This window comes from Limanda limanda, chromosome 7 (genome assembly GCF_963576545.1).
Source record: "Limanda limanda chromosome 7, fLimLim1.1, whole genome shotgun sequence".
NCBI lineage: Eukaryota > Metazoa > Chordata > Actinopteri > Pleuronectiformes > Pleuronectidae > Limanda > Limanda limanda.
Window position 1 is genome coordinate 23844212 of NC_083642.1, and position 16999 is coordinate 23861210.

Genomic DNA, 16999 nt, shown 5'->3' on the forward strand with positions numbered 1-16999 from the left:
GGAAAAGTGCTGGTTATCTTTTCACCATTACCAAATATATTCCAGTCACAAAGAGAGGTTCTGTGTGAAACCCAGCATCCTTCTGCTGTTCACTAAATACTGTGGAGGCTATCACTGATTCAGTGGAGTCGCACTCCAAACAACCTGAGATATTAACAGCTGTTTGAGGAACCTGAGGTTGTGTTTCACAAGTGAGAAGCAGCTGTGGGATTCAATTACCCTTCTGAACCATGATGCTGAATAAAGTGTGAATTTCTGAATCCTGATTCATCCATTGATCTATTGTATCTGTCTCTTGTAGATGCTCGAGGAAGGACATCTGTGAGCGAGCGGACGAACCTCAGCGTTTCACCACCAGAGTGGAGCAGTGCGTCCGGCTCTCCGTCCAACCTGACACCATCTCTGTCACCATGTCCGAAGTGCAGGTGCAGTGAATAGTTTTGGGTTTTTGTTTTGGTGCTTTTAAATATTTGTGCATATATGTGTCTGTGGTGGGAGAAGTTGATGTTATAAAGATGGAGAGGAAAAGTGAGTCAAACAGATCAGGAGCGGGATTAAATGAAGCGTGTTCTCATGTCATCGCAATCTGTCCATCATTTTGAGAATGAGCTGAAAAGTGACACATACCTGAGAAGCAATTTCTACTGTGTGGTAATAGAAATCCTCTATATTCCATTACCACTGGTGTATATCAGTTTAATTATATGCTGTCTCTCATCTCCTAGTTGGTGCTGCAGACGCAGAATGTGCCCAGTCTGTCTGCTGGAGTGAACTGCTCCTTCGAGGACTACATAGAGACGGAGGGACGCATCTATGGTGGACGCATCTTCTGCCTGTCGCCCTCTACGAAGGAGGTGGCCCCCATCACACGAGACCAGGGTAAATAAACGACACGATATCTGACTGGCTGTCTTCCGGAAAATATTTAAATTTTAGAAAAATTCCGAAACCAGCAATGCATATAGAAACCCAAATTGTTTTAACATTTAGTTCGTTAAAATAGGAATAAACAGTGTCACATGCAAAAACGTTTTTGCAATAATTGAAAAAAAAAAAGATTAAAATTGATCATTACGAGTTTCTTATTTCCATAAAACAAAAACAGCCATTTGGCCTTTTTACCCATGGTGTTATATCATGCTGAGTTTTATTTTGTTATTTATTTAATGATCTACTTTAATGACTGCAGTGTGATCAACTCTTCCTCTCACGCTCCTTCAAGAGGCAGGAGCCAAGTGATTGGCTGAGAGCTGTAAGAGCGACGACAGCACAGTCGTGAAATGAAGAAAGCAATTTGTTCACATGAGGTTATGAATTAGTCCTGCTGCTCTGGAAGCTGCACCCTCTGAAAAGGATGCACACATATAATTAGTTTGCTTCATTCAGCCTGTCCATTCAACTGTTTGAAACACAAAATTATGCTTTTTAACTACAGCCAGAGTCAAAATGAGACTTTAGAATTTAGAAACTGCTGATTCTAAACCTTACTGAATAAAAGCTTGAAATACAGTGTATACACACAGCTGAACCATTTCCTCCGCAGAGCGACTTCTCCACAAATCCCATTGATTCTGCTCCAGGCTCCTGCACTCTCCAGCAGAAACACCGTGCACAATGCATGTTCCACCTAAACTGGAACGGCACTCAGTGGAGTGCGTATACCTCGGCCACAGAGGAGCAATCCCACACATGACCATAGTTCTTATTGTAGAAATATAACAGAAACAAAAGAAGTGGTCTGATTGCCTCAATGATTGATTTGTCATAAAACAAATATATAAACTGAACATGAAAAACAATGTAACATGTATAATGTTTCACCTTCAACTACATGTATCTGCTCTAGAGGGAAAAAGCTTCAAACTATTAAAGACACAAATAGACACAACTAGAGAAGCTGCAATTTAACAACAATAAATAACACTGGTGGAACAAATAGTTGAAAGAAGTATGCAGTACTTGGATCCGAATTCTACTTTTTTACATTTAATGTCACTAAATATGCCAGATTTTTTAAATAAATTAATTGAATGTTTCTGAAAAAAAAAACACTTCTCCAAGCTTAGTGGAAACAGCTGAACCACATACTGGAAGGAAAAATCCCATTATTTTCTGAGCATATGTAAAAAGAAATGGATGAAAACTGTGATTGCGCACGATCCTGGTTTCATGAAATATAAGCTACACACTAACAATGAGTGAGTTGTGCACTATCCAAAAACAGGAGGATCCTATTTTGGAGAAAAGGACTAATAAGTATACGTGAATGTTTTGTGTGTACTTACAGGTGATCGACGCGTGATAAAGTTGTATCTGAAGTCGAAGGAAACAGGAAAGAAATTTGCCAGCGTGGACTTTGTGTTCTACAACTGCAGCGTCCACCGATCGTAAGTTTTTGTGTGTTTTTAAACTTTTTACACGATCTCTCATTGTTCACATGCCATTTTATCCTTACTAACCTGAATGCTAATCCACACAAACACGGATATGATACACCCAGCAGGACACAGACTGGTGGGAAGCAGTGATCAATCGAGCGCTGCCTGTGGTGCTTTTCTAAATACAACAGTGGTAAAATGTTGGCCTGAAAATAAGTCCTATAACGGGGGAATGGAGAGAACAGCATGCAACCTCTGCTAATTCATTATTCAATGTATTCAAGCTTTTTACAAATCAATTACTTAATTAAATCTCAAGCAATGAAGGGAGCACTGGTGACTGAAATATAAATGGATTCCTAACCATGCAAGACGTGGAAGAGCAGCCAAGCCTGAGAAGCTAAAACACGCCAGTTGTGTTCCTTGAAATGAATTATCCCTAATGTAAGTATTGGAATACTGATTGGCTTTTCAGCACTGGTATGGAAACAGATTTCACATATTGTGCAGCTGACTCTTCTGAGAGAGAAAGGTACCACAGACACAGGCTACAGCCACACTACTAGGGCTGCAACTAACGGCTATTCTGATAGTCGATAAGTCACTGATTATTGAAACGATGAATCGACTAATCAGATTATGAATGACACAAATTCTCAATTGCTGTTATTTAGCCAACAGCTTTTAAATTTAGCTTGAGGTTGTTCGAGGCATGTGATGACTGAACAAAAGACAATAAAGATCGATCAATTATTTTGAAAAAAAGTCTTTAAATAAACTTTGCTGCATATTAAGGTACTGTTGACACAAAAGCGAAGAAAAATCTAGTTTTTGTCCATTTAAAACCAAGGACAGGCAAAGTGCTAATAATTTTTTTTTAATTTAAATTCAAGTTTCCCTTTTTCCTGTGAACCAAGAACAGGCCAAGTGCTGATACTAAAAATAAATTAAAAATCAAGTATCCAATTTTTTTTTTTACGAAACTACAGTCTTCTTCGGACTAAATAATTGTGATTAAAAAAAGACGTTTGTCAGGCAATAGAATAACATTTGGCTTTTAAACTCGTTAAAAAAAAGTTTAAACCATATTTTTTGTAATAGATTCTAGAATCCTGCGCACAGGTATATGTGTTTAACATCTGTCCGAGGCGAGTCTGCGTCGTCTGTTACGATGTCAAACGTGCCTCCTCCTCAAACGCGCGTGTCCTGCTTCGATGTAGATTAGGTCCACCGTGCAAATATTGCAGGTAGTTTTTTTCGGGCTATGTTAAGAGTGAAGTTCTCCCGAACTTTTGACTTTGCGATGCAGCAGACGCCATTGGTCCATGTTCTGTCGCTATTGCACATGCGCGACTTTCAGAGATAGGAAGGGAGCGAGATGGCTCACTCCTCAGCTACTTCGATCAGCACCTCCGGTAAAACAACGTTTAGTTCATCTTCACGGCACGGAAAACACGCGCTATGACGTAACCAACGATTCATCGACGAGTAAATTCGTCGGCGACTATTTTTGTCATTGATTTTTGACGACGACGTCGACTAAACGTTGCACCCCTACACACTACTACTTTTGTTTTAGAACACTATCAACTGTTCTACGGATACATTAAGTATCTCTCCTACTTCGGAGTTTTAGAGCCACGTTTGGAAATGCTGCCAGCCCAACTTTAGTTTAAAAACTGGACGGCTTCGACGGACGAAAATTTAAATGTTTGGAAACGATGGGGTAAATACTAAAATCCGTATTTTTGGTCACCCTTCACTGATTCGTCAGGCTCATATCATGTGACCCCCCTTTCAGAAGAAAACAACCGGCATTAGCTTTGGCTACCAGAGTAGAACTCGCTGACCATGTTGTCTTTGCTAACAGCTGTTGTGCAGTTAAACTCTGCATTTTACAATGATACGACTGATTACATGTGTAGGAGATGAGCTGCAAACGTGATGCTATGAAGATGCTTTGAACCCCTGTGAAGAAACACTTTCATTTCAAGGACAGGATGGAGGGAGTAGAGAGAGATAGAGAGGAGCAGCGAGATCATCCTGATAATGAATGAAGAATCTGTTCTTAATTGATCTGCCACCTTAAATGAAGGTTAAATGAAAACAAATAAAATGTCATTGACTAAATGACTCTTGGCTGCTCTACTAGAGAAGCGGAGTGAAATTCATTCACTTACATTCTCTCTCTCTCTCTCTCTCTCTCTCTCTCTCTCTCTCTCTCTCTCTCTCTCTCTCTCTCTCTCTCTCTCTCTCTCTCTCTCTCTCTCTCTCTCTCTCTCCTCCACCTGGCACAAACTCGCATCTCACATAAACTGTGGGTGTCGATACAGACCAAATAAAAACCAATCTGTGGCCTTCTCTAATGCGGAGTTCTCTCTCTCTTGCCAAACATAAACTGACGACAGCTTTACTTCCTTTCTTAATGTTTATAGCATTTAAAAACCCCAAAATAAAAAAGTAAGAGCTTCCCGAAAAAAGCTTGTCACTTATAAATATGTCTAATCAATCTACTTATTTTGGTTCTTCCTGTTTTTCAACCAAATGCTAAACAAGATACATTGTCCTTTTGTTCACTTAAAGTCTTTTCACAATCTGTATTTTTCATATGCGAGACGTGTGCATGTAATTATTCTATTTGTTTTGAAAATTCGCAGTGGGAGATATAATGTCTTGTTTTCCATCCGATTTCTTTCTTTCATTCTTTCTACTGTTTTGTCCGTTTGTATGGATGTTCCTGGATGTCTTCAAAAGTCCATAACACTGACTTGTAAAAACTACTGATTGTGACAACACCTTTGATTCCTGGATCAGCAGTGTTACAAGCTGTGTAATGTGCACTTTTGCTGGCTTTCAAGCCACCATCCCTCCCAGACTACTTCTCTCTTTTCTTGTCCTACCTTCCAACCATTCTCCACTTTCTCTTCTCCCACTTGCTCATTTTACAAGTCTCCCACCCCCATCCCCAGACCCCACTTAGCCCTCTCCATCCCCCCCCCCCCCCCCCCCCCCACCCCAACCCTTTTTTCTTTGCGCCGCACTCGTTCATCAAACCCATTTATTGCCTGCACTCTGCTCTTGGCCCTGCATATATCTGCATAGTAATAGGCCGTTAATTAGACCTAGCGAGTGTGCCTGTGTGGAGATGGTCATAATGGACTGAGCTTGAAGAGAGAGCTCACCTGGGCCACTTCTCAGAGCCTCCAGGCCTAGTTCAATGGCTCTGATTCATTTTGTGATTGTGTGTGTGTGAACATGAGGAGTTTCTGTTTTATGGGTTAGCACTATAGTGTCATATTTGTGAACATGCAGGAGGGGTTTGTGTGTGTGTGTGTGTGCTCCATTCCCCTGATTAACCAGCCCTCAAAGCCGCCTCCTCTTGTTGCTGCATAAACAGCCATACTGCTGTTTAAGCCTTTGATGATGGCTCTGCTGGCCCCTTGAGGCCCCTGTGGATGACTATACCACCAAAGAGCAATTATTACTGCAGAGGCTGTCGCAAATATATTATACACTACTCCCCCTTTGCCGTCACCTTTTACTTCCAAATCTTTGACCCCGCCTGCAGAACGTGTGGCGTCAGAGTCCAGTGGCAGATAATGGACTTTTTCCTCGTGGGCGTGTTGTAGCCTGGACTCCCGACAGTGGACGTAGAGACGTACAGTATCAGCACACAGGCCCAGAAAAGGCTTGTGTGGAACTTCATACATCCTCTTGCAACACGCCTAAGCTCTTGCATCTCTGGCCATACATGTTTCTCATGCAAACACACACAAACAGGTGCACACACAGCCAGAAGGGGCACACAGAGACAGAAGGCACACACTTGGAAATTGCACTGCGAGCTATTTGCATACGCTGTTACAATATTAGACATTTGCATTAAAAAAGAGGTTTGGAATGATTTAATTGAGCAAGCGGGAGGAGGAATTATTCATCTTTAAAGAGAGGAAGGGAAACAAACGGGAGGGAGATTGCTGCGGGGAAGAGTGGGACAAGGAGGAAAATTCACATTCCCTGAGAGCTCTAGAGGGAAAAGACAACTGAAGGAGGAATGGAGAGGGAAAGAGAGATATATAAAGCTGAGTGTTAGCGAACGAGGGAGAGAGATTGTGCCCATTGTGTCAGGAATAATGCGTCCCACACAGCTAAAAGGTTTGCGCCCCAGCCGTAGGCCACCGTGACCATTACAATATGAAAGGGCGGAAATCTATGCAGTGAAAAGAAACACTCGAGGGAGGGGAGAGGCCCACGCTCCGGCGCCCAGGGAGGGGCTGTCACTTCTAGGCTGGCCGTTATCTGTTGCCTCCTGTTCCGCGACCAGCTATCCTCTGGTTAGAAACAGTTAAGAGTCTATTAGTGGATTTTTTTTAGACAATATAGTTGTTGGTTATTTCCGTGAATGTGACCCTGTTTAATTAAAGTGAGGGTGGAGACTCGCAGACTAACTGCTTTTGGACAGTGACAAGATGCAGTAATATCTCATAATGAGTCCCCTGTTTAGAATCTAAACTCTTCATTTGGCTCGTCTGCTGCATAACTTAATCATGTGTGCATCATTTTATTGCTGCTCTCTTTGCAGCTTTATTGGATAAAACACAAGGAGGCCTACGCATAAATCCAGCACACTTGGTCTTATCTGTCCGTCTTCTCAACCCTGCTCCCATGTCTTGGAGATGTGATGTCAAACCATTCACAGGTTTTTAATCACAATCAGGATCAAGAGCTGATAAGGACTCAACCATTTCTGCTTGTTTTGCCATTAAATGTCATTGGCCTGTTTGATTTGGGGTTGGCTCATGTCGACATGTTTTTGAGAGCAGTAGATAAAACACTCATCTCCTGATTAGGAAAGACTCACTGCTGTATCCACATTAACCAGAATGAAATATAGCATATGATCATACATAGATGCTTTTGTGCAGGTCTGCTGCTCGCATATCAACGGCTTTGTTCCATCGATCCAGCCTCGCTAGCACCACAGCTCTGAGGAGATGAAAAGGCTTTTGACCCGGCTCTGTTGCTAGGCCTTGTTAAATAGCAGGGGATTTTATTGATTACATTGCAGCAGCACAGCCACTTACCCAATCCAGTTGTCCAGGCATTGACAGCTCTACTGTAGAACAAGTCTCCACTGCCCAGGTGACTCGAAGGAATGCCAGGATGTCAACATGGGTGACAGCTTGTGTGTGTTAGTGCATCTCGGCTCCACAAGTGTGTGTGTGCCATCGCAGACACGAGCGTGCAGGCACAGCCGCGTGAATGTGAGCGGACATGTGGCTGCAACAAGAAATCGATAAACCCCGGGGTTAATAGCGAGGAGGAACTGGCTCACCAGCTCTACTAACAAACATCATGCTGTTAGCATAACCTCAGTCCACCTTTCTTCCGATGGAAATCCACTTGCATTGATTACAAACCTCACACTGCAGTTCAGTCTTGTCATGACTAGCTTATCTCTGGCTATATGAAGACCCCTCTGTCACTCTTTCGTCTAATACAGGCGATATAGGAGTTGACCCTCGAAGATCTGAATAAACCAAGGACAACAGAGCCAGGATTAGACATAAATCTACTCTAATGCCAGTCTCCCTGGCAGCAAGGTTGTATTGTGAGCCGAGCCGTCGTCTCCCAGTTTGGAGGACCTGGGTTTAAACCCCCATGGTGGCTCATTACTGTGGTGTTTTGGGATTAGATTTGGCAGAGATCACTCGCTGGCTAAACAGTAACAGTATTGTGAATCATACTTCCTCTGACATTAGAATAAAAACCAAACTTGAACTGATCTGATTTGTGCATTAGATACATAGAAAATATACAAAAGGAAAAACAATAGATTTAAGTAAAAAAACACATTATTTGGTGATGTTAGGTCTACTTCTATGTCTTCTTATTTGTTACTTTAGAGAATAAAATTAGAAGTACTTTATTCCACTTTTTTGTCTTGCAGTTACAGTCCCTAACAAGTAGAACACCAGAGTCCTTGAGGTTAAAAATATCTGAGTAGAATAATGGAGATTGTGTGGATATTGAATAAACCACTGCTTTGTTAAGTTAGTCCTAAATGCTTATAAATGTATGTTTCTATAAGTAATCCTCACTATAATCCTCATTTCTAACTCTCAAAGAAAGGATTGAAAGTCAAATAAATGTTAAACAGCTTTAAACCCTAAAACCAGATGAAACATACTCAGCCCTATTAACAGGATGGTGTAAAGTTGGGGAACCAGATTAGACAACCGGCAGAAACAGTCCAACCATTCAGTGGATTAACGGCCACCTGAGGAATCTAACTCTAATATGCAATCTTTCTTCAGCTCTTTTATTTAATTTTGCGACTAGCATATAAACTAGCATACCTTCAAACAGAGTCAGGTTAGCGGTTTTCCCTCTGCTTACTTGCTGTTCTCTTGCTAAGCTAAGCTAACAGCATGGTGGTTTTAGCTCATTATTTAGCATGTTATTATTTTTCTCTCACTCTTGTCTGTCTGTCTGTATGTGGAAAAAGGTATTTTGAGAAACGTGCATGTTATCGCCTTCACACTTGGCAAATGTAAGGTTAAGGGCCCCAGTAAGTATATTATTGAATTTGGTCCGATTTTGACACGTAACATGTTAAATATTAACAAACTCTGAATAAACAGGTGACAAGAGCTCTGTAACAGGGTCTCATCAACGAAAGTGGCTTTGTTGATTGTGACAAAAAAGAAAGAAATTAGAAATGTTTGACTGAAAGTGTATACGTTTCCCAGTTGGTGATTTTGCAAAAACGTTTTAATTGAAGCACTACATTCAAGCTCCATTTTCAAAGTACAATCTGTCCTCAAAATCAAGAGCCCATTTTCAGAAAATCGGACCCCACAGGTTCCCTGTCAGTTTGCAGGGTGGATGTGAGTGGGAGAGCAGAGACTGTGTGGGGGTTGATCTGTAGGAGGTCTGACTGAGAACAGTGACAGGTCTGGTGTGTAATTAGAGCCACTTAAGTGAAACTCGGTTCGGAAGTGGTGTAAAGATTACAAAGCCAGGACTTGTTGTTGCTGGGAGAGAACACCAGGTTTAAAGTTGTACAGCACCTTCTTCTGTCACTCTCTGTAATTATTGTTTTTAACTTTTGACTTTTATTCATTTTTAAACCCAGATGGGAGTTGATTTTAAGTTCACACTGAGCTGACAAAGACGCTACATTAAAATTACAAGAATATGATGATAGAGTTTGGTTCCTGTTCGCCCTGTGGGTGTCACAATGACAATGAAAGCTTAATACAGCACTCATATAAAAAATAAAAGCACTTTCAATCAAGATCACACTGAGAGTTTGAACCAAAATAAAATCAGGCTTATTTCTCCTTTTACATCATGAAATTACACTTTGCTAAATTGAAAACTCAATTTAACTTCTCACACAAACTAAGTAAAAACCTAAACCAACCTTTGTGTTTCTATACAATCTTCCCTTGCTCTTTGTTTCTGCTCGTGACGAGGGCCGTGCTTTTGTCTGTTAATCCATGTTTGAATGTGTATGAAGTCACTTTGCTTCCTCAACTCTTAAGAAGAAAAAAAAGACAAATGTTATTTAAAAAACGACTTATCTTGGTCTGCCAGCTTAGTTTTGTGTAAGCCTGCGAGCATGGAGAACAGGAGGTGAGGATTGGATCACCGAGGTTTCTTTCTCTCTCTCTCTCTCTCTGTCTCTCTCTCTCTCTCTGACAGCTGGAATGAAGTCTTAATGCACGAGGCCACGCTTACACTTGTCAGTTCAACCTGAATTCCTGAGATCTGACCATAAACATTTGATGTTGTGCGACCATGATGAAGCTTGTCCAAGCTTGGCCTGTCAGTGTGCGATACGCCTAGGTTTGCTTTTGATCCGTGTTTCCACTCTTTCTGTATTTGACTTGGCATCAGTTCTCCCTGAGCATATCGTACCTAATCTATAATGAATTCAGGTCATGCTAGCTGGGCTTTCCGTCGGTGGATTTATCCTGGTAATAATGAGCATATTTTAATATAAAATCTGGCAACTTTTCGAGGTGTTTGTCTTCTAAATGTTGCCAAAAGTTTTCTTTTTGATTTGCTCCCAGATAAAAGAACTGAATAAGGAAGAAATTTAAGAATTACAAATCCCCAACAAAGAATTGTCTAATGACTAATGCGGGTTCACACTGCATTAGTCATTTGTTTAGAGTAGTTAATTGAGTTCTTGGATGCCAAAGAAGATCAGAGCTACAGAGACAAGAGAACGGGAAGGGAAAGGTATTTGATTTTTTTGCGGAAAAGTAATTTAAATAATAGAGAAAAACACAAGTGCACTAACCTGGCTCCTGTTCTTTCTCAACTCTCCCTTCTCGCTTGTTATTTAAGACCCACCCAAAGGGTAACTAATTAACTTTAGAAATGACAACCTGTGACCATGATATTAGTTATTCAGCCACGGAGGTTATGTTTTTGTCTTGGTTTGTTTGTCTATTAGTTAACAGTGTGATAATCCGTTAGTAACACACAGATTATCACTACATCGGTGGAAGGACGCAGTATGGGTTAGGAGGAGAGAACCCACTGAATGTGGTTGAGAATCCGGATTGGGGCATATTCAGGATTCTTTTCTCCCTTTCTTTTACATTGCAAATTCTTTTGGGGTTTTCTCAGAGAATAATTCATTGATTTTGTGTGGAATGTGGTGCAGATCCAAATAAAAATCCCAATCTAGTGGCTTTAAATGGGGTATACACTCCATTCTAGCTTTACTCCACATCTTGCTGTTTTTGGTTGATTTAAATGATTGTGTTCGTCCAGGTTGTACAGTTTCCGTCACACCTTTTTCCTAACCTTTTTTCTGCAAGGAGAGAGAGAATACTTTGAAAACAAAATATGAATAATTGTTATGATGATAGCCACCATAGCCGACCATACAAAGAAAAAGAGTGGTTTACCTTTAATATTAAAACTCCTGCATGTTCTTCTCTCACTCACTACAGGTGTCTGTCATGTGTAAATGGAAACTTCCCATGTTACTGGTGCAAATATCGCCACATGTGCACGCAGGATGCCAGCGACTGCTCCTTCCAGGAGGGACGAGTCAACACCTCTGAGGTGAGAGTTAAGCGCACACACACACTCACACACACACAAACAGCACACACACACATTAACAGACAAAATGTCAGAATTCACACCCCAAAAATCCATTAGCACATGTAATAAATTCACAAGTATAAATAGATGAGTGCACTCGACACACACACACACACAAACACACACACACACACAAGTATGTTCAGTGTCTCACTACAGAGCATGCAGCTGGGACCTGTGTTTGTGCGTGTGTGTGTGTGTTTGTGTGTGTGTGTGCTACCATGAGTGGCCCAGCAGCAGCTGTTGTACTCCAAGCAGAGCTGGATTTATTTACTTATAAACAAGGCAGGGTGAATGAGTATGCAAATGGAGCTCGCACTACGCTCTCAGATGTTATATTTGCATGAAAGGCAACATTGATCCAGGAGCTCGCTGCCTTTCACAGTTCCTCTGTCTCCCTCTACGTCTGTTACTCTCACTGTCGTTCATGCAAACACAAAAGTAACAATGACAAAGACGTCAGCTTTTGTGTTTCCAGAAAAATCTCTTCTTTTGGACAAATATCTCTTCTTCTCCCCTTCTCTTCTCTCCCCTTTCTTTGTCGCCTTTCAGACCTTACATACAGTCAGGAGGTGTTCATATGAATGTGCAAGTGTGTCTGCGTACAGGTGTTATAAGATATTATCTGGTTTGTATGTCTGTATATACTCTACATCCATGTATGTGTTACTGAATGTGAATATACGTGTGAACAGTGTCTTATTCAAGACATTTTTTGCATGCGTCTATAAAATGTACCACAGGAGTGAGTTTTGTATGTTCAATGATGTCCAATTGTGCAAAAGAGTATTTTTGTGTGCGCGTTGGTGTTGGTTTGTGTGTGTATGGAAGAGATACCACTTGACTCCACACACCCTGTCATCACATGTTACATCCTTCCTGTAAACACAGCATGCTGACATCCACCCTCATCTTATTTGAAGTGCAACAACAATTCATCCTCTTATTTTCCTTCGCTCTGTCCTTTCCTCTTCTGATACCTTTTTGGTGCAGCCGCTGCTATGGTTACCAAGACTCTTTGAATGTCAGGGTGCTTCTGCTGAATTTTGATAGACACACAAACACACACACAAACACACACACACACACAGACACAGTACCAGTGTCACCACCACATCCTTACATGGATTATGGGTATTAAAGCAGCAGGCAGTGACAGCTTTTGGCTTTTGGGATGGATGCATGTGTTTTGATGTTTCCTTATGTTCTGAATTGAATAAGCGATGCACATGTGCACTTGAGCCGGGCACAAGTAGACGTAGCAGAAGCAGCTTTGTCGTCACACGTTTATCTCCTCTCGCCAAGATTGTGTTCCAACTTGCCAGTCTGCAGCTCCTGCTGAAAGCAATATTGCCCATCTACGCTGCCGGGAAAAAGTTTCCCCCTGTGTCATTAGCAGTCGGTTGCCAAAGTGATTGAATTCACACTACGCTGGTTATCTTCCCAAAGGTATCTGTCACTTTTCTTGAGGCTGACTTCACTTCATATCTGATCAAATTCATAGCATCTGTGAATCTGTGCCACATGTAAATCACAAAAATACGCTCTTATCTCTTTCTCTGTGCGTGTGCGTGCGTGTGTGTAAATAGAAAACCTCTGATGTATAATTCCTGCCCTCCTAAAGTAAACATAAGTCTCTGCCATCACTTCCTGGGTATGTAAATATATATAAATCAGCTGTATTGTGACAGCAAATAAACAGAGAGGCACATTAGGGGCGACCAGGCAGAAAATTGCCAGAGTCGGAGAAACACTTGAGAAGACCATCAGCAGAAATGTGTAGAAACACAAACAATGGGAGGAACAAACACGGAGACAAACAAATTTGCTCTGCTCCAGTGAATCTCGGCGTTGGGCTGGTGAAACAGACTGGGCCGAGGCTCGCCCCTGAGGTCGGCTCACATAACTTCATTCAGATTAGAGAAAATAGGAAAATAAGATTAGTATTTTAATAAAAGGAACAGCTAAAGTAACAAAAAGGGGTTGTTAGCATTTGTTTTCCCGTGTACAAGCTCGCCTGCTAATTCATCTATTGATTGTGATTTTCCTGCTCGTTTAATTAAGTAGTTCATTCATTTTTTACTCTGGATATTTCATGTCCCATAAATGAATTAGCGCAGCACATGATTGACAGCAGAGACATGAAGTCGCTGCCAAGTTACAGCTTCAGACGGCAGCTATGACAAGAAGTGACTTATTTTTCATTTTCATCTCACTGTAAAACAAGTGCTCCGACCTAAACCACCACCGTATACAGCAGGTTGTTTGTCCTTAGCCTGAAATGACTTATATGAGCGTACCAGCAGAAGGTGTAGAAGACCATTGCAGTTACGGTAACAGAAATAAACTCAGGATTCTAAGATAAATCATGTGTTTGACTGTCGATTTCACACAGGAAGCAAACAGTGTCTCCTGTGTGAACGTCTTATATTTTGTTGACCTGTCCATCCACCTCATCCTCCGTCTAGCACAGAATTTTTCACTCTTCATCACTTCCTCCTTTGTTCCTGTCATAATTAATCCTTTTTGCTAGAGGTCACCTCACAATAAACCGTAACTATGGGTCATAATAAGCTGCTCACACAATGAAGGCTTTAGCTCCATGCAACAACAATCTCATCATTAGTAATGACCTGAGCTGCTGATTATTGATGATAAACTAATACTGCCTTCATGTTGTATTGGATGTGTCATTAACATATGTGAGGCAGACACCAATGTGGCAAAATATAAAGGAAAAGTATCAGAGAGCCAAATAAAACAATGTGGAAAGTTATCAGAAGTTTACTCTTCACAACTTTAATCAGGACAGAAATGAATAACGGTAAGGTAAATGGATTTTCACCACAATGCAGTGTGATGTCAACTGGCTGTGTGTAAAAGTTAAACTTCTGCTTTTCTTCAGTTGACTCAGAGCAATAGGTTTGCATGGACATCATGATTCTGCCAGACATTTCAAATGAAAAAGAGGAGAAATGGATGCGTTGGAATCAGAGACATACAGTAATGTATTGTAATTTTACAAGCTTTTCTTCTGTGCCATAAACTGGCAGCATTACCCACAGTGCAACTTGTGAATTAACAGTTTTACCTTTGAGGTTAACGTAGCTGGCGGCGGCTAGCCTTAGGAAGAAATAACAAGTGGGCGACAGAGGACCAGCTCATTTTTTTCAATCTTGTTGTCTTCAGCACCAATTGATGCTGACATGACGTCACTTGAAGCAGATAATTGGACTTTGTGCAGCTGCCTCTAGTTATTTGATGCTATTAAAAATGAGTGCAACTAATTGACAGCTGAGATTGACCTGCGATTGTTGGACCCTCAATCCATAACAAGATCGCAAGATGGCAGCGCTCATACAAGATATCTTGAGTACATTTCTTGATAGTGGGAGCGATACTGCAATCCCATCATCGTCTGTGGTGTGAAATCCCACATCAAACAATGTGCATTGGCGAAAATGTCAAACTGTATTAAAAAAACAGAGGTGCAGACTGGATGATTATGGATGTTACAAGGGACACTGGTCTATTTGAGAGAGCATATCACGATGACAAATCTTCTCACTTCAAGAAACACATTACCCACAACCAACCCCATGCATTTTATTTCTAGTGCAGTGGTATTTTCCTCTTCACCTGAAAAAGTTGTGCTTTTTCACCCAGGCCGGATCAATTTCCTCTTAATGCATCTGCAACAGAGAGCACTGAGGCGTGGAATTTAGACAAATGTTTTCTTTCTGTTAATTTATTCCATTTTTAGGAAAGTGAAGCTTGAAGCTGTTCATGAAGACTCGGGCTGAGGGAAGTCATGTGAATCTGTGGATCAACACGCTCATAATTTATGAGCCAGTGCCGGTTCTGCCTCAGCCGTTCAGAGCAGCTTAACTATCGAGGCACTGACCTTTTCAATGAGTGGAACTGCAACTCACCACCTCACACTGCTCTTTCTCTCTTGCTTTCTTTCTATCTTCCTTTATGTTATCCTTCATTTCCCTTCATTCATTAGCTTCTTTCCCTTGTCCCCTATATAGTTTTTTCTTCTAATTCTAAATTTGTCTGTCCCTTATTATTTTCTCGTTTCCCCTTTTGTTCCTTCATTCATCCTCCATTTTCTCCCTGTGGTCCTTGCATTGTCCTCTTTTCAGCCCTCCTCCCATTCTTCCCATTTGCCCCATTCATCCCTTATATCTTATTTCTCCTCTCTTCCCCTCCCTCTCTCTCTTCTCTCCCCCTCTTCTGTTATTGAAGCTGACCTCCTTACTGTTGGTGAAATACAGTAGGTCCATGATGCATTGCTGCAGCAGGGGGGGATTGAACCCCTGGCTTCGTAGCCTAGCCTCAATGATAATCATTAGCAGGTTGTGTGTGGCTCCAGATGCAAAGAAGGTGAATATAGATGGATCAGCATTAGCCTCCGTGCTGCTAATTAGATGATGAATCAATGTGATGAGTGAGTTGTGTAGTCACCTCACCTTTATAGGACACACCAGCGCAGGCGTGCATGTACGCATGTGCCAACAAGCACGCACGTCTCACTTATCAGTGCTTGAACCGTGCCATGCATCTCACCATCCACATGGGCTCTCCCTGTTTTGCCCTCTAACCCACTGACCTCTTCCTTCATCTTCAACCATTTCTTTCTTCCTCTACAAGTCATGTACCAGGAGCCAGACACCCTCTCTGTGTGTCTCAGCTGAGGGGATCAGAGTTACAGCTGCCCTTCCATTGGGTCTGGTTGCAGGAATCCAGGCTGGTACACAGCTCGGAGATACCCAGCTCGGAGACTCTGGGGCCGGGGCTGGCAACGACCGAGCTTCCCTTCTCCCCCTGAGTTTCTCTGGCTGTGCCACTAATAGACTCAGCTTTGTGTGTGTGCGTGCGCGTGTGTGTGCATGTGTTTATGCCCCTGCACATGTGTGTTAATTATTCAAAGTGAATTAAAGCTTAAAGATGCATCTCCAGATGCCTCCCTGATCGTTGGCGTGTTTAATGGAGAGAGACAGATGAGATGAGAAGGGAAAGGTGGAGCATCCACAATAAAACAAAAGGGGGGGGGGGGGGTGGATGTGGCCTAGTTGTTAGAGAAGGAGCGAGCTTGTTAAAACAGCTACGGGCCTCATATATGAAACTATATGCGAACAGCACAAAGAAAATTAGAAGAAACGATTATTTCTGTAAAAAAAAATATACATAGATAAAAGTGTGTCTGTATTTTCCATCCTTGCTCTGGTAAGATTTTTCTAGCTGATAATTTTGCATATCTCACATGTTGCCCTGTCATTTAACAATACATTTCTAACAGAAGATTGACCAAAGAGGAGAAGGAGCGAGCAGGTTGTTGAAAGGAATGGGATGAAGGAGTGGGAGGAGGATGAGGGTGATGTTTAAGTATTCAGGAAATGAAAGGATACTTCAGGGTCAGGACACCACCTTGTGCCTCGTGTGTTCTTAGCATCTACTCAATAATTCTATGTCATTTGGCTAAT

At 41.6% G+C, this 16999-nt stretch overlaps 1 protein-coding gene across 1 annotated transcript in view; it reads left to right on the forward strand.

Moving 5' to 3' along the window:
- LOC133005651 (plexin-A1-like) overlaps positions 1-16999 on the forward strand; it is a 216688-nt gene that overhangs the window by 101957 nt on the left and 97732 nt on the right. Inside the window, exons 5-8 of the mRNA XM_061075400.1 lie at positions 302-425; positions 726-879; positions 2288-2387; positions 11354-11468. Of these exons, the coding sequence (XP_060931383.1) occupies positions 302-425; positions 726-879; positions 2288-2387; positions 11354-11468 (493 nt within the window). The remainder of the gene's footprint in view (positions 1-301; positions 426-725; positions 880-2287; positions 2388-11353; positions 11469-16999) is intronic.